General features: G+C 29.4%; 1 protein-coding gene across 2 annotated transcripts; it reads left to right on the top strand.

The window, feature by feature from the left end:
• The first annotated feature begins 1,084 nt into the window (after positions 1-1,084).
• Positions 1,085-19,994, top strand: LOC126907699 (uncharacterized). Of its 2 annotated transcripts, XR_007704593.1 has the most exons (6): positions 1,085-1,231; positions 1,294-1,407; positions 11,943-12,016; positions 12,090-12,236; positions 19,578-19,644; positions 19,710-19,994. XR_007704593.1 is itself a non-coding variant. In XM_050689183.1 (5 exons), exons 1-5 carry the CDS (start codon positions 1,210-1,212, stop codon positions 19,883-19,885), a joined length of 486 nt encoding a protein of 161 aa, XP_050545140.1. In that variant the 5' UTR covers positions 1,085-1,209; the 3' UTR covers positions 19,886-19,994. The 2 variants fall into 2 exon arrangements, 1 of the variants encoding a protein (XP_050545140.1); XM_050689183.1 differs by lacking the exon at positions 1,294-1,407.
• Positions 19,995-20,020: the final 26 nt, after the last annotated feature.

The following is a 20,020-nucleotide window of genomic DNA, read 5'->3' as shown; positions in this document are numbered from 1 at the left end:
TGTTGTCTGATTATCTGAGGTAATAATCATATTTTTTGTTTGTTGTTCTATATTCTACACGGTTTGATTAATGAAAGTATTTAAGTCACACGGATGACAATAGTCAATTTTTAACTCAGAAATCACGCAAATAATTTTAGTGTATTAATGCATATTTGCTAAAAATCACATTGAGTGATATTGATTTATATTTATTAAAATATAAATAATTTTATGTGAACCAACGACCACATCCTTTTTTCAAAATAAATTTAAATGTACTAAAATCTTTTCTTATTAATCAGCGGGAAAGCGTGATAAAATTCCTCGCCCTTGATATTAACAACTACATATACATTATTATGCAAGTCTGCCGCGAGAAGTAATATAAAACAAATGAACGAACAGTTTATTTGGGCGTGGTGATATAGAACTCATTTATTATGTCAAATCACTTCACTTTATAAAATATAATAATATATAGTCACAAATTTGATAAGAGGTAGAATACTAAAACAGAAAATAAAAATTTAGAATTAATTCGTAGAATACTGTGAAAGTTCACAAGGTCATGATAAAAACACGACCGACCGTAACGAGATCTATTTTATTAGCCTGAGCGTCCCCCAATCAACACAATCCTGAAGATTTATTGTAAACGGACGATCATCATACGCTGTAGAATGACACTTATTATAATATTATTTATATACAACATAACATTCAGACTGTTAACATCTATATTACTTTTAAAAAAAATGTAAATCATACATATGCAAAATGACGTCTATTTAAAGAAAAATGTTTAATTTTCATTTTTATAGTAAAAAAACATATAACTGTAATTTTCCGCTAATTTGTAAAGAAAAAGAATAATTTTAAATTTCAACTATATAAAATTGTATTTGTTTTTTAATGTAGTATTCACATTTTTGATAGTAAATTTAAACACTGATGATGTCATTAAAAGAACAATTCTGTCTGTGAGTCCATGAGTTATGGAGAAATAATTTCAAATACATTAAAATTTATTAATTTTTTTTACAAAAAATATTATTTTAGAATAAATACAAAATAATTGGTATATTTCAGTATAAATTGCAAAACAACACACAGAAAATAATTCAGCTAAAATTTGAACATTTGAATAATTATTTTTTTAATTTTTGGTTTCTTAAATAGACAAATTATTGTCATGTATTTAAAAACTATACTAATCTTTTGTTCAGTATGTTTTTTTACCGACACAATGGTAAGTATTTTTTCAACAATTTATTTATTTTTCTAAAAAATATAATATATAAATAATTAAAGAGCAAAGGACTTAATGCAATCCAAATACAAGCTTTTACATTATTGCTATACAAATTTAATAAACACAGAACAGTTAATGCTTTATCAAAAAGCAATACGATTATAACGAAGAAGGTAATTTTCAGCTTCATTTTTTTAACGTTGATTATTATTTTCATATATGCATATAAAATTGTCTTATCATTTATGACAAATTTTTTTATTTCGATATCCTCGATTTGATAAATACAGTTCGACTTAAAAAAAATTATTTGTTCATCACAATAATAATCCTTTAAAACAATTACAACATTATTTTATTAATTATTATTAACTTGCTTAATTATTATTAAGACGACAGAGACTATATATGCATTAACAAAAATGGTAGCACAGTGGGGTCGCTGCACAGTATCGATGTGGCATAATTAGGACAAGTATAGATGATATATGATAGTGATTAAAATCACTATCATATGAAACACTTTAATACAAATCTGTAGATAGTGTTTAATTATAAGAAATTGGTGGATTATACCAAAATTAAAATGAATTCCTATTTCCTTCATTATTCCTGAATAGTAATTCTTTGGTTTTGAAGTATAATATATGAAAAAATAATTATTAAATAATTAAATTTAATATGAAATTGATACTTAATAATTTAGGTATTGTAATTTTTACGGAGAAATTATAAAGTAGTTATTACTTTTATGACAAACGTGTATACAAATTGATAGCTTGATACAAAACTTTTCATAAAATAATTTGTTGTTAATAAATGGTCTTTACAATGAATTTTCATCAGAGTAAAAATTATACTCTAATTGATAAATTTTTCGAGCTGATTTCAAATCTGCAATTAGATTTTTTCTATTACCACTAATTTTTGATATCATAACTAATTAGTTCTAACTATAGGATATAACTATACGGAATATAGTTCTAAATATTTCAATTATAGCATCTATTTAAAAACCAAGAGTTACATAGAAATCATTAGTATTTCTATTGAAATGATTTATTACGATATTAATACAAAAAGTATAATAAGTGATTTTAACGAAATTTTGAGGCTTTATCATAAATTTATAGTTAATAGTGATTATATGAGTTTCTGATACATATCAATCTAAACAAAACCATTTTTCAACTCTTTATAAAATTTTCTATTTAATGATATCAATTTCAAACTTGCAAATTAAACTAAAAAAACCCAGCACAGTGGGGTCGCTTCATAGTGGGGACGTTGCATAGTTGGGTCCAGTATAGATTTAATCTGACAGTGATTAAAATCACTATCATAAGAAACGCTTCAATGCAAATCTGTAGATAGTGTTTAATTCTAAAAAAATGATGGATAATTACAAGCAACATCAACTTCTATTTCCTTAATTATACCCAGATTAGTAGTTCTTTTAATTATATATTATATAATTTTTAAAATTAATTGTTTTCAAATTATTATTGTTTTTGATTTTTAATATGTTAAAATTAATCATTTTGAACCTACTTATTTTTGTCCTTTAAAGTGAATGTTTATAATAAAAAAAAAAAAATGAATTTATTACCATAACTTTTAGCTCAACTTTGCAAGTTTGAAATTTACATTATTAAATAGAAAAAAATGAAATTGTTAAGATTAATGATTAAGATTAATGCAATCAGGAAAATTTATAATTACTATTTACAGTACATTTATCAGAAAAGTTCGATTTTGTTTACATTTTTATCGTAATAGATCACTTAAATAAAAATCATAGTAATCATTTCTAATTAACTTTTGGTGATTAAAAAGATTCTACAATGGAAATATTCAGAACTTAATTATAATTGTAAAAATCTATCGTTAAATTCAGATGAAACTATAAATCATTTTTTTTTTTAATTTATGATTTATATAGCAACATGTTACAAAAAAATTTGGAATATTATAGACTGGTAGTAGCACACACAAATAGATTTAAAGAATTACTAAATACACAAAGTAAAATTATTTACTTTTGTAGTTGAATACTTTTATCATATCAAATCTAATTCGACAATAAATACTTTAAGAATATTAGAAATTAATGATTTTAATTGTTTGTATGGAAAAAGCTGGTTTAGCCAATTTTTTTTTGAATAAGGAAAATTTTTTCGAATTTTAAGAGTAATAACTTAAACTAAATACGAATTATAATCATTTGACGTATCGTTGAAAAAAGTAGGTCTAGTGAGGGTTAGCAAAATAAATCTTAGCAACAAAAAAACTACATATTAAAATAATATTAAGTTGAATATAAATTTCTTCTCACGAGAGGAGACTATAGTGATAAGATCCTTTATATTTATTGAAGTTATTATTGATTTTTAAGATTAATATGCAATCAAGAAATTTTATAATTACTATTTACAGTACACTTATCAGAAACGTTCAATTTTTTTACATTTTTATCGTAATAGATCACTTAAATAAAAACCCAGCACAGTGGGGTCGCGGCATAGTGGGGATGTTGCATAGTTGGGTCCAGTATAGATTTAATCTGACAGTGATTAAAATCACTATCATAAGAAACGCTTCGATGCAAATCAGTAGATAGTGTTTAATTCTAAGAAATTGGTGGATAATTACAAAAGCTACATTATCTGCTAGTTTCTTATTAATACCCTGATTAAGATAAAGTATGTCGAATGAAAAAGGGATTATTAAAAAATATTATTTCTCATAAAAAAATTGTGTTGATTCGTACACTTTTCAATGAGTTATAGCATTATAAAGTTAAAAATGTAACCAACCCAACCCAACATCAACTCCTATTTCCTTAATTATATCCAGATTAGTAATTATTTTAATTATATATTATATAATTTTTATAATTAATTATTTTCAAATTATTATTGATTTTTAATATGTTAAAAGTAATCATTTTGAACCTACTTCTTTTTGTTCTTTAAAGTGAAAGTTTTAATAAAAAAAAAATGAATTTATTACCATAACTTTTAACTCAACTTGCAAGTTTGAAATAAATATTATTAAATAGAAAAAAATGAAATTGGTAGATTATTTCAAAAACAACAATAACACTTATTCCCTTAATTTTACCCCGATTTATAACTATAATATATGAATACATAATAATTACAGTAATTAAATTGAGTATGAAAGTGGTATTCAATAATATAATATTGTAATTTTTACGGAGATATTATAAAAATAAAAAGGAGTTGTATATTCATATACTTTTAATGCGTATACAAATTTAAAGGAATTTATGCAATACTTTTTAATAAAAAAATTTTGTTACTTATGAATAAATACACTAAACAAAAGGAACTTTCATCAGAAAAAAAATATACTTTTCTAAATAAACTTTTCGTGATGTTTTCAAATGTGCAATTAAACTTTTTCTATTACTTCTAAGTTTTAATATTATTACTTATTATTAAAAAATAAGTATTTACATATAAAAAAAAATAATTAAGAACAAAAAAAATTGTATTAAATTAATACTGATTTTGATTTTTAATATGTTAAAGGTAATCATTTTGAACCTATTTTTTATTGTCTTTTAAAGTGAAAGTTTTAATGAAAAATACCTTCTCAGCTTCGCATCGAAGCTAAAAAATGAATTTGTTACCATAACTTATAGTTCAACTTGCAAGTTTGAAATTGACATTATTAAATTGAAAAAAATGAAATTTTTAAGATTAATATGCAATCTGGAAATTTTATAATTACTAATTACAGTACATTTGTCAGAAAAATTCGATTTTTTTACATTTTTATCGTAATAGATAACTGAAATAGAAAGAATAGTAATCATATCCTAATAACTTTTGGTGTTTAAAAAAATTCTGCAATTGAAATATTCAGAACTTAATTAATTTTAATAATTTACTTTAATTAAATGAACCAATCAAACCAAAGTAGTTAAAAAGATTTACTCAATTGAGCATATTATCAAAAATATAATTATAATTGTAAAACTCCATCGTTAACTTCAGGTGAAACTAAAAATCATTTTTTTTTTAAATTTATGATTTATATAGCAAAATATTACTAAAAAATTTGGCATATTATAGACTGGTAGTAGCACACAGAAATAGAGTTAAAAAATTAATAAATTATAAAGTAAAATTATTTACTTTTGTAGTTGAATACTTTTATCATATCAAATTTAATTCGACAATAAATAATTTAAGAATATTAAAAATTAATGATTTTAATTGTTTGTATGGACAAATCTAGTTAAGCTACTTTTTATTTGAATAAGGAATATTTTTTTGATTTTTAAGAGTAATAACTTAAACTAATCATTAACTTAAATATCATAAACTTAAATGAATCATTTGACGTATCGTTGAAAAAAGTAGGTCTAGTGAGGGTTGGCAAAATAAATCGTAGCCAGAAAAAGAACCACATAGTAAAATAATATTAACATGAATATCAATTTCTTCTCACGAGGGGAGACTATAGTGATAAGATCCTTTATATTTATTGAAATTATTGAATCTAAATGAGATAAATATCAAATGATTTGAAAATTCTATTCTAACTCAAAAAAAAAATGCAAAATTTTAGAAGCCACAAACGGATTTGAACCTCGTACCCTAGGCGTTAAAGATCAAGGTGTTACCCATTCGGCAACTATTCGTTGATTTTTGTTGCATGATAAAATTGGCTATTTAAGCTAACTCAAATTTAAAAATTACTTTTTCGACTTTAAAAAAGTAAAAAATGTTAATAAGTATAATATCATATGTCTTATGAACTTTATTCTATGTCAATGAAATTATATAATATTCATGAAAGTCAGTTTATTCCCCTAATAAAATATTTTAAAATAAAATAAAATACAAAACCTAGAATTTTAATAAAAAATAGCATATTTTTAAATACGGTAGCCTTTTGCGCATAGAAGATAGGTCGTCGGGACAAATTTTTTTTTTTCATTTAGTAGTACATAAAATAAGCTTTAATTTGATATATGTTTAAAGGACGCAGTATTTCCGGAACATTTTCAAAAATTAAGTTGAAAAAGTTAGTTTTTGTAAAAAAGTTGCTATTTTAAATCCCCCCTGTGAGCAGAATAAGTGTTAGATTTTCAAAAAAAAATGATATCAAATGAAAGAAAATTACCTAAGGTTTCAATATAAAGAAATATTATTTTGATTAGTTAATATTTGAAAAAGTTATGGCAGTTTTAAGTACAAAAAACATCGTTATAAAAGGTGATTTTTATCGCAAATATTACATTTTTTTTAAAATTTGGACAGGAATTTGCACACAGTAGACGGTGTCGGGACAAATTTTTTTTTTTATTTTATAGGACATAAAATAAGCTTTAATTTGATATATGTTTAAAGGACGTAGTATTTCCGGAACATTTTTAAAAGTTCAGTTGAAAAAATTCTATTTTTTATACAATGTTTCAAGTTTTGAACGCCCCCTATATAAGGGGAAATGGTCTAATTTTAATAAAAAGTATGTCAAATGAAAGATGTACTTATAATATATTTAGAAAAAAAAAATTTTCTGCTGATACATTCATTTTTCGAAAAGTTATAGCATTTTTAAGTTGAAAATTAAAAATCGAAAATTTTAACACAAAAATAGCGTTTTTTTAACTACGGCGGCAGCCGTTTACATGCAGAAGATAAAGTGTCGGGACAAATTTTTTTTTTTCATTTTATATCATATAAAATAAGCTTCAATTTGATATATGTTTAAGGACGCAGTATTTCCGGAACATTTTCAAAAATTATGTTGAAAATGTTAGTTTTTGTAAAAAAGTTGCTATTTTAAATCCCCCCCCATGAGGAGGTTAAGTGTTAAATTTTCAAAAAAATGATATCAAACGAAAGGGAAATGTCTAAGGTTTTAGTATAAAAAAAAATTATGTTGATTTGTTTATTTTTCAAAAAGTTATGGAAGTCTTAAGAAAAAAAAGTAAAAAAAATGACGAAATTTACCGATTTTTAAATTTGTAATTTTTTTGGATATTTCCCCCATTTGCGGGGATGAGTGAAAATTTTTCAATTTTTAAGGATAATGTCTTCAACTAGATACGATTTGTGATCTTTTGACGTATTGTTGAAAGAAATCGGTCCAGTGAGAGATGAGAAAAAGTGGCAACAGACAAAAATAAATAAATACATCTTAGTAAAACCAATATCTTCTCAGCTTCGCATCGAAGCTAAAAAGGTTAAAAGTTCAACATTTTTAAATTATAAACTGACACGGCACCGCCTTTTTCTCTAGGCTGGTGCTCACCCATGTCTCTCTCGATATCAGCCGTCCAGCTATTAATATGACAATTGGTTGTCTCCCCGCCCTTAACACCGAGATAAGGCTGCCGCCGAATAATAATATTTATATACCTCTTTCATTCGATTTTTTTAAATCGGACTATATCCCATAATACAGGAGAGATTCATAACTTAAAAATGCAAATAGAAAGTAGAACTTTTTCAACTTAATTCTTGAAAGTGTTTCGGAAATACTGAAACTTTTATATATATCTTAAATTAAAGCTGATGTAATGTACTTTATTATAGAAAAAAAATATTTAGACTTTATTTTGTGTTCATGGTGAAAACGGTCATCAAAGTTAATAAAAAAATACGATTTTTGTTGAAAATTTCTTTTTCATATTTTTGACTTTATAACGCTATAATTTTTTGAAAAATGTATAGATCAATACAATTTTTTTATGAGAAATAATATTTATATACCTCTTTCATTCGACATATTTTCCCTTTATATATTCATATAATACACTTATAAATCATAAAACTTAATCAAAATATAAATAAGGAAATAGTTGATCATGTAGTTTTTGGAATAATCCACCAATTTTTTAAAATTAAAAACTATCTACAGATTTGCTTCGAAGCGTTTTTTATGATAGTGATTTTAATCACTATCAGATATCATTTATACTGGACCCAACTATGCTACGATCCTACTTTGCCACGACACCACTGTTCTGGTTCTATTTTTATTAGATGTATAAACATTACGTCAATAAAACATTTTAAATAAAAAACCTAAAATATATATATTTTATCAGTGATAGAAGTAGTCATTACTCAGGCTTTACCCTCAGTCTATATTTTATTTCTATTCATCCATTTTTCGAAAAGTTATGGTAGTTTATAGTAAAAAAAGTTGAAATAATATCGAAAATTACTGTTTTTTTATAATAGTTTAAAATTAGTGATCTTTAGACATATCTTTGAAAGAAATCGATTCGGTAAGAGCTGAAAAATATCAGTAACAGACACAAAAAAAACATAGTAAAATTAATACCTTCTCAGCTTTGCATCGAAGCTAAAAGGAATCAATTTCATTATTTTGTCCTTAATATAGCATTTAATAAAGAAAATTATACATATATATAATCTACTAAAAAGTTCATATTTCAGTTTGGACTTATAATCTTTTATCTGCAAACCTTGTATTTTTACCTTGAAAATATATTCTTACTATGACATGCTAGTCGATTACATGTAATTATTAAAGCTTGTATATTGAGTTAGCTACTCAAAAATAAGAGAAATTTAATTGAAATATACTTTTCTGTTTATAATTCTTATAATTAAACTATAGTATACCACGTGATTTTAAGATCTATACATAGATCATAGTAAAATTAATAAGTCGTATAGTTAGATAGCCTTTAGCTGCCACAGAGTTCACATGTCTTGTGTTTCGCTACCGTTATTTTTATGCTATAACTTTACGTTAAATTTATCATTTTATACAAATAAGTTTTGTTTAAAATATTTAAATCAACGAATCTAAGATATAAGAAAAATATTAACATCATAGTGATCCTTTGGGATCCAGGTAAGAATTTAATATTTCACTACTTGCCTCAAAATGAGTAATAGTAATCGTAGTCCGCCAACGACGCCGTTGTCTAAAATTAGTAACGTTCCGATAACTCCGATAACTATTGTAAATAGTTCTCAAATAATCAGCAATTCAAAAGACAAACAAAAAACCACTACTATCGAATCCGATGACGACTGGATAACCGTTTTATCATCTAATAAAAGACCACATACAAATTCACCCGGATCCTCTCCAATAGCAAAACACAGTGGTGCTTCCAATAATAATATCAGAGTACTAAACCGGTTCACACCTCTTCAAACAAGTTCAGATAACATGGAAACAGTACCAACAAATCAACTCACCCCGCATAAACCACCGCCTATATTCATCAAATCTGATTTAAACTACGTTAACTTTTGCGAGGCTATTAAAAAAATTATTGATATCGATGAGTTTACTTGTAAAAGTAACGCATCTGGTTTAAAACTTCAAATAAAAACCCCTGACTCATATAGAAAAATTGTACGAGTACTTTTACAAAAAATGTTGATTTCCATACATATCAAGTCAAACAAGACAAAGCATTTCGCGTTATACTAAAAAATTTGCACTTCCTTCCTGTCAAGCCATTTAGTCCTAGAGAAATTGAAGCAACTATCAAAAAACTACCAAAAGGAAAAGCTCCTGGGTATGATCTCATCACAAATAAAGTGCTAACAAACTTATCAAGAAATGATTTTCTCTTTCTTACATACATATATAATAGTATGATGCGACTTTCTTATTTCCCATCAATTTGGAAAATAACTGTAATAGTTCTTATACCTAAACCAGGAAAACCAAAAAATATGACAATGTCATATAGACCGATCAGCTTATTACCTACACTAAGCAAACTGTTTGAAAAACTTCTGCTGAAAAGGATCAGGCCAATATTGCAAGAGCATCACATTTTACCAAACACTCAGTTTGGATTTCTTGAGAGACACTCTACTATACATCAAGTTCATAGGCTGACTGATACAATAGCTTCAGCGTTAGAAAACCGCAAATACTGTACTGGACTATTCCTCGACGTAGCCCAGACCTTTGATAGAGTGTGGCATGACGGACTGCTTTTCAAATTAAAACACATATTTCCAGCACCTTTATATTTAATAATTAAGTCCTAACTTTGTGAAAGGAAGTTAACAGTAAGACAAGGTTGTGCAAATTCTCCTTTTTACAAAATTCAAGCAGGCGTCCCCCAAGGAAGCAACCTGTCTCCCGATCTTTACAATATATTTACTGCAGACCTACCCCAGACTACTGATACTCTTATCGCTACGTTTGCTGACGTTACGGCTATACTTTCTACTCATAGTAATATTTCTCAAGTAACCCACCACCTTCAAACGCATTTAAACATTAGGAAGTCATGGTTCAAGAACTGGAAAATAAAAATTAATGAAAATAAATCAAGTCATATAACATTTAACAACATATTAATTAATAACCAAAACGAAACCAAATACCTAGGTAAAATATTGGACAAAAGATTAATTTGGGGACTTCACCTTAAAGAAAAAAGCCAACAGCAGACTCCATCTCTTTCGTCAACTACTCAAATCCAAATTACCGCTTAAAACAAAAATACTCATTTATCAGTCATTAATCAGACCAGTCTGGTCTTATGGCATCCAGATATGGGGACCAGCCAAGCCATCAAATATTCGACCAATACAAGCTTTCCAAAATATAGTATTAAGAATGATAACTGGCGCGCCCTGGTATGTAACAAACAACAACTTACACAAAGAACTTAACATCAAATCAATCAAAGAACTCGCTACTTTACACTACACTAGATTCCACTCAAAACTTAACACAAACCCTTTAATTAAAAAAATGCATACTTTTACAATACCTGATAACCAATCACGTCGACTCAAACGAAACTGAAACCGTGACCTTTTAACTTAACAAAACAACGCCAACAATATAATCTTAACAAAAGTATAACTTAAATGATCTAATTAAGGTGTTACCATTAGGGACTTCCTTTAATGTTATTAATGTCATTATTTAAAGTGTCAAAAAAAAAAACTTATTGTAAATTTAAATTGTACAGATTGTTTTTCTAATAAAAAAAAAAAAAAAGTCTTATAGTTAAACTATAGTATACTGCTTGATTGTAAGATCTATACATAGATCATAGTAAAATTAAAAACTTCTCACTTCTTATGGAAGTTAAAATGTTCGGTGTGCAAAAAAAACGCTTATATTGGTTTTATAGAGAAAATATAAGAAATCAAAAATTTGATTAAAAAGTAAAATGTATTTTATGTTAAAATAAGCAACTTTATAATTTTATTAATAAATATAAAACATTAACATTTTAATATTTAAATTCCAACGATAATTAAATATTTTCTTACCTACATTTTTTAAGACAAAAAAAGTATGATAAATAAATAATAATTATTTTAACAATAATTGCTAAAAACCTATCCATATAAGCGTGGAGTAAAGTTTAAATATATAAAAAGATTTTTTTACAAAGTGAAATAGCACGAGATTGCCACCTCAAAGTTTAGTCGTGAATACATGCAAGTGTACACTAACACACAAACGACGTATACAGCACTGAAAAAATAATATATATTTCTATTTGATTATTCAAACTTAACTCTTTAAAACTCCCCATGGATAATTTTTAAATTTATGTGTTAACCAATATAATGTAATAAGTTATGGCAATAACATTTCATTTGGAACACTTTTTTATATTTTTATTAATTTTTGAAAAAAATTATATGACGTGCAATTTTAATCACCCTATATTCAAGATATCAATATTTTATAGATCTCATAAACGTAAGAATTTTCAAGATTCTGAAATTTTTGGTTAGTGAAGACAAGTTTGGCGATACCAAAAGCGTAAATTCACATATTAATTAATTTAATACCCTTTTTATCTAAATCATTTAATAAATTATTTTGAATTCTTTAGGTAGAAAACCTGAATATAAATGAGGTTGAAATAATTTCAAATAAATTTTGTAATCTTGACACAGACAACAATTGTTTTATAAATAAGGAAGGATACAATACTTTGATTGATTTTGTTGGCGAATGTGCTCTTACTGGAAGTGTAAATGTAAGTTTATTTAAAAATATTCAAAATTATTTACATACGAGATACATCGCCCAAGATTTTTTCTCTCTAATGCAAAAATAATAAAGCTCAGAATGATTTGAAAAAATAATTAATAAAATAATAGAAAAGTATTCACATGAATTATAACCAAAAAATTCAGTGTCCCTCATTATAATTATATATGTATTTTGTTTCTCGATTTTTATTAACCTTCACTACCAGAAAGTTAAAGTTGTGTCAATTTTTCTAAATTACCAATTTAGTCAACTTTACCCAAATTATGATAAAAAAAAAATTAAGGGATCATATAAATTTATTTATTCTATGGATATTTTTATACAAACTTAAGAATTCGTATTTTTTTATTTATAAATCATTTAATAATGGGATGCGTATTTTAATAAATGTTATATATAATATATATATAAATATATATAATGACCTATTTTGGACCAAAAACGATCCGATCTCTTATGAATTAAAATAATTTGGGTCCTGCCTCTGTTATATCAAATGATTAAATATATTCCTTTTTGTTTTAATTAATAATTAAATAGAAATCGGATTTTCTTAAATTTGTAAGTATTTTTAGCAGTCACAGTTTATGCATATAAACAAATATATCATTAAGAAATGATTATATTAGTTAAAAACTATTGCAAATATTTAACCGTCTTTATTAATTTTTTCGAGTTCAAAATAAAAAATATAAAATAACTTATTTTAAATTAACTTTTTTTGATAAAAACCGTGTAAAAACAAAAGAGAGTTCACACTCTTTTCTTTTAAATTTGTTCGAAATTTTTCAACGTGACGCCCAGCTGTAAAAATTACTATTTACTTGACGTAATAGTCGCTAGTATGTTCAGAGTCATATAGATTTGCTAATAGGCTCAAGAATATTATTCACGTTGCTCGTGGGAGAACACGTTACATTATTGGACTCTATTATGTTGCAATTTACGGTGTTTGGCTGGGTAATTGCCGGAAACGTAAACAATAATGAAAATACAGAAACGAATATTCAGTGTTTGACCGCAATTACACAGCCAGACGTGATTTTGCGTAAGTTCTGGGAGCTTGAAGAACATAATGACATGGCGATACAAGACTCAAAAATAACAGCGTGTAACAAAATTTATAGAGAAACAACACGGCGAGACACAAACAGACGGTACATAGTAAATTTACCGCTACGCGATGAAATCCTGAAAGGTCTCGGTGACACGAAAATAATGGCACTTTGTCGATTCTATGCATTAGAAAATCCTGAGACTTAGGTCAAGAGACTCAACCGATAAAACGGAAATTACCAGAACATACTTGCCACATCATTGTGTGATTAAGGCAGAGAGTACCACCACCAAACTGCGCATGGTTTTTGATGCATCATCGAAAAGCACAACGGAAATCACACTAAATCAATCAATGATGGTCTCAATTCAAGAGGATCTCTTCAATATTTTAGTTAGATTCCAGCTGCACTGCTATGTTCTAACAGGGGACATAGAAAAAAATATATAGACAAGTTAAAATATGCAAACCGCACCAGTAGTTACAAAAAATTATATAGCGTGATTGACCCACCGAGACATTAAAAACATACGTTTTGGCTACCGTAACATTCGGTACAGCGGTTGCGCTTTACCTGACTGTTGGAACTATGCATCAGCTTGCCGAAGATGAAGGTGATAAGTTACCAATCGTTTCCCAAGCAATAAAACGTGACTTTTATGTTGACAATTTATTATCCGGAGCAGACACACTATCAGAAGTCAGACTACTGCAACGTGATGTTAGTACATTATGCGAAAGACGCGGTTTTTAACAATGAAATTGGTGTAGAAATCCACTAGCTTGTTGAGTCATTTACCAGAAAATCAAAAGAACACCATCCATGAGTTGAACTTTTCGGATAGTCTAGTCACTAAGGTATTTGAGATGAATTGGATACCAGTGACAGATAGTTTACACTATAAGGACACGAAATGGAAACCACACCACACCACGTTGCGAATTAGCTCTTGATTAATTTCGGGCTGATTCGCAACGTGGTGGTGTGAATTATTAAGACGGCGTGGTCCGCCCTGAAGTAATGCCTCGCGGGAGTTCTAGGGTAACCCACAATAATGCCGGTCGAATAAAAAAAAGGATCTCCTCTAGCCGCTACGTAGCAGTTTACACCTCCTTGTGCACACCCATTCCTCGTCGTTTGTCAATTACACCTCGAAACACGGACACTTGTTCGCCTATGCTTTTGACCATAGCCAACGTGGCGGTCACCTCGTCCGCCGGATCGTGCCACCTCTTACGACAGGGCCGCACAACTCGGTGAGGGCCTGACATGAGAGGGAGATTTGTTCGATGAGGTATTCCAGGTGGGTACCAGGAACCTTCATCAGACTCCCCTCGACCTCCGCAGTTCTAGCGAGGGCAACGACGTAGTTGAGGCCGACGTCAAATGTGGCCTCGTCGTCGCTCTCGTCTTTTTCCCCTAAAGACGCCCTCCTCTTACCAGGATATCGCAGTGGGGGAGAATTCTCCGGCAACGGGCTTAGTACCGGCGAGTCTACCCGATGGTGGGTAGATGTGCCTTCTCCAAGGGACAGCTTCGCCCTTCCACCATCTGATTGGTCGCCCGTCCGCAACGCCTCGTCCTCGTCTTCTATCACAGCGGCATCGGGAGACGACGATTCCTGCTTCTCGTGCGTCTCACTATCAAAGCGTTCTATGTAGGCCATGAAGTCTACGGCTTGTTGAAGCCCGCGCCCCATGCTTCTCAACACCCCGCTGTCATTGTAGCGGGATAAGAGCTCCGAGGCGACGAGCCGAGCCACGCCTATAAGGCGTTCCGCTGTGGCTTCCCCTCGGCGGCTGGATATGCATTTGTCGATGAGTTCAGCTCTCTGGCTGGGCTCATCAACACCCTCTAAAGGGTCATACTCCTTTACCCTTTCCGGGGCAAATGGACGCCCGTCGTCCAGATCCCTCTGCATCATCCCTAATACAGTGGACACTGAACTCCGGAACGCCTCAGCCGTCCGGAACTGGCCACACGGAAATCAATCCGTTGTCGATTCCACAACCTCCATACAATGGAGCCAGCGACCCATCGGGTAAACTCCGATTGGGTCAGCGGCATATCGTCGCGGAAGCGATCACGTACGCCTTCCCAATTGTCCACTATCTCCTCGGTGATAGTAAAACCACCAGCAATTACCTCAAAGACCCGAAGGTCACTGGAGGGTGCCTGCTTGGCACACTCTCCGACAGTAGCTTGGGCGCCCCCTGGACCCTGCCACACCAGTCCCACGGTTTCGATGCAGTCGCTGGATAACGACCGGGTCAAGCCTGCAACTACACTCTTCCTTGCCGGCCCTGGAGTCTCCGAAATTCCTGGAGCGGTAACTGTGTTTTTATTATGGTGTCCTTCCATATTTGGTTTTACAGGTGTGCTTCCCTGCGTTTTACCTACCGCCAGGGGATTTGTTTTCGGTGTTACCTTCACCTAGGTGGTCGCCTTACCAGGTTATCGGGCCCACCCACCCGTTATGAAATTACCCTCGATCGCTACCGCTTATTCGTCCACTCTAGGAGTGGCTTATATCACGGCTACCCTGCATATCTGTAGGGTTAACGAGCGAACGAGGAGCTTATTGTCCGCGACCACTTATTCGTCAATCCAAATGAATTGACTGCTTATTTCGTGGCTAACCTGCATATCTGCAGGTCGTTTCTCTATCCGCAACCTGAGGACGCGCTCGTGCCAACGTTTCGTAGCCCCGTAGAGCCCGATCACACCGACACCATAGCACAGCGAAATGGGTCATTTCCAGAACCCAACTATGGGTTACTATGCGGAATACCCCTTGACGAAAAAAATCTTCAGATTTCGTTTCCGCTGTAAAATATACAAATGATATATTGAGTTCATTTCGAAAAATGCGGGAAACTGCTAGCGACACTTTTAGAGGAATTTTTCAAGCAACGTCGAAATTTTCAGCGGACCTTTTTGACGCTGAACTTCAAGCTCTAAGAGTTGCATCACGACAGAAATCTCGTATAAATATACAAACGACATCGAATGAAGATTATTTCAGAGTCACCACATTTATTCCTTGTATCGATGTTTTGATACAAAATTTGACAGATAGATTTATCAAGAATGAAGATATTCTCTTAAGTTTTCAACTACTACTTCCAGGATATGCTTCAGAGAAAAAAATGGATAAACTGGAAAAATTAGGTTCATACTTTGAAGACGAAATGTCATTGACCGCAGTTCAAGCTGAGTACAAGTTATGGTGTGCCAAAATGTCATCAATTGACCCATCGACTGAAATTTTGAAACTGTTGGAATATTGTGACAGAACATTTTTTTGCGCGATAAATCTTCTTCTCAAGGTATTGGCTACTATTCCAGTCACAACGGCTAGCGTAGAAAGATCGTTTTCCACAATGAAGAGGACAAAAACTTTACCTCGTAGTGTGATGGGTCATGATAGACTAAGTGCACTCGCGATGATGACAATTCACTGGGTTACTATTATTGATCCAGAAGAAGTGCTCAACCGCTTAGCAAACAAAAAAACAAGAAAATTACTTTTATAAGGTGTATATTTTTTGTAAAAATTCTTTCAAATATAGTTGAAGTTATTTATACACTTTGTACTGCGTTTTTTTATTTCCCTCCAATTAATAATAAATTAAACGTCATATAGGTATTTTTTTTTTTTTTTTTCGGCGAAGAATTCCTAATTATGATTCTGGAACTTGAGCTCCCCCTCGAAACCAATTTCTGGATACGGGTCTGCTCAAGCAGTTAGGTTTTAACGACATTTGATATATTTTACACAAGGTAGAGCATCACACTCTATTTATGATATTTTATGATTACAGTTCATTCAAAAATTCATCACAGATAATACTGCTTTATCATTTATTAATATTTGGGGAAAATTTTTTTTTAATACCTTAGATATTTTCTTTTTATATCCTATGACCATTGACGTCTTCTCAGTAGCTCTTTTGTTTTTTACCGTATAGCTTCTGCATTGGACTTGATATGACTAGCCACCTCAGTAGATTCGAAAACCAAGCACCTTTTATCGAGAAAATCTCCGAGCTCACTTACTGCTGGTGGCTCGTTGTCAATCAATGTACATTCCCATTCACGCAGAGTATTTGCATGTATTTTGCTAGTTACTAAATGAACTAGGACGGCGTCCCACTTGTCCATTGGCTGTCCCAATGATAACAATGAATGATTGTGACTATTTAAGTTGTTGACTAATTCTCGAAGACCCCTTGTAGTTTCCGTCTTCTACTTTGGCAACTTGAATAACTCCGCCACGTGAGTGCCTATAATCTGGAACCCCTACCAAATTTGCCATATTCGTAAATTGGAAAATTTACAACGTCAATTTTTAAAATTTGTAATATTTTAGTTGAGATTAAGCACTTTAGTTGAGGATCTACAATCTAAATTAAATTTACAATCTCTTGAATCGAGACGAAAATTTAATGATGTTTCTTTCATATTTAAATTATTAAATAATAAAATTAATTGCCCTGAAATTCTTGGAAAAATAAATTGGTATGTTCCTACTATCAATACACGCTCTACGACTACTTTTTATGAGTCATTTCACTCACAATTATACAGCTACAATGAGCCTGTAAGTAGAATGATAAGAGAATGTAACAACATAGCATTTGATTTTAATTTTGGTGATGAATCTAGACTTCAGTTTTTGTATTTGAATACTTGTTAATATTTATCAATGTATATATTTTTTATATGTCAAAATTTTTTTTTTTTTTTACTATGTATTGTTATCTTAATTATTTTGTGTAATTCTATATTTTAAAAAATGTGCACAATCTGTTGCCCGATAAGGGCGTTAATAATAATAAATAAATAAATAAAAAGATATTATTAAGTGAAAATAATCAATTCTATATCTAATTTTGCACTTATCTAATGCTAATGATAATTTCGGAGTTAAATTTCATTCCGAGCTCTCTTAGTATTTGATGATCAAAGAATTTTTGTTGTTAGCAAATAAATTAGTCAGTATTTTCACGTTTTGACTTAGTAATTGAGTCATCAGAGAGTTAACGATTTTTGGCAAAAGTAAGTTATATTATTTATACATAAAAAGAGTTGTTTGCATCATGTTATAAATAGATTTTGTTTGCCTAAGCTTTGAAAATACCAAATACCACTACAAAAAAAAAAAAAAAGAAGATAATTTTGAAGTTTTAACGCCAATCTTTACGTCTACTATGGAACACACTAAACATTGAGCTATTGTACTTGATTACTTTAAATTACAAAAATGATCATAGTAGATATCCAAAACTAGTATAAAATTCTACATTTGTAAATAATTTATTAATAAAATTAAATCTCATTTTAAAATATACTTAAATTGCATACATGTGACATTGACGGAGACTTTCAAAATATTGATGTGTTTTCTCTTCATTTTCTAATCCAATTTATCTTCTTTCTTTTAGAGTTGTAAGCGTTTTATCAACTCCTATCATGGAACTTACACGTTCTTCTTTTCTTTTTATTTAGTAAAAAATTGCTCGTCTTCTTCAACTTTTTTGATACTCAAAAGATTCTGATGTGCAATGTCAAAAAGATAATAGATTTTTGTAATACATTCAAATTCTTTTTGTCAATATTTTTAATTTTTATTTTTCAAATAAGTTCACTAATTTTCATAAATACTTTGTAACTTTTACATGTATGTATTGTCCTTGTTAGAATTATTACTTTTTTTTCCAAAAAATTATGTACTCCTGTATAACAAGAGTAGCACTGCCATTGAGACTAATATTTGAGATTCGCATATTATAAAATAAGACTCGTATTTAATCAACTATCGATGGAAGTTTACAATAAGTTGAAAGTTACATGGAAATGACTAATATTAAAACGAACAATACCTGTGTCTCAATTCCTGTCATCGCTTTAAAATGTTAATAACTTCCAAAAACACAAAAGTACAACGAGACCTATTTTAAGTAAATTAAAAATAAAATAAAAAAAAATTCTATAAAAAAATTTCCCAAGTAAAATTTTTACGAATATAAGCAAAATATGAATAAATTTGATTTTATGACAAATTTTGAGTTTAAAGCGCCACGTCTTAATGAAGCCCAATAGTTAAAATGTTGGAGATAATTTATTTACATTCAACTGAAAAAAATTTTCGCGGCGCTCATTAAAATTTAGAAATTGAAAAATAAAGCTCACCCTAAAACTCTAATTGTTAAATACCCATTTCTACTTAACCGTATTACAATAAAATATTTTGTATACTTTAGATAAAAACACTGGACGACAAAAACATTGAAAATCTCAGAGAGTATGTGATTGATTTGAAGAAAACTTGTAATTATTTAACAAATTATTATAAAAAATCTATTTTGTTTCTTATATAATGTTGTATTTTTTAGTACAATCACAATACAACTTAAGTGATGTTATGTTATATGTATTACTATTAAAGGCAAATTTTAATAAAACAGATTCTGGTATACTTGAAACATTGAATCATTTCGAGAATATATTTTATTCTATCTCAATGGATTATAGTGTAAACGAGATAGATATACAATATCATATGAATTAGATGGATCATATACGTGATAAAATATTATTTTGTTTAAATATACTAACACTCATGTTTTTTAGCTATAACTTCAAATCTTCTAAAATTATAAAAAGTTGTAATCCCTATATCCAGTCGAAACACGGACACTTGTTC

This window comes from Daktulosphaira vitifoliae, unplaced genomic scaffold (assembly GCF_025091365.1).
Source record: "Daktulosphaira vitifoliae isolate Bord-2020 unplaced genomic scaffold, ASM2509136v1 Scaffold_5, whole genome shotgun sequence".
NCBI lineage: Eukaryota > Metazoa > Arthropoda > Insecta > Hemiptera > Phylloxeridae > Daktulosphaira > Daktulosphaira vitifoliae.
Note: the sequence above shows the minus strand (reverse complement) of the source record. Positions and strands in the feature narration are given on the sequence as shown.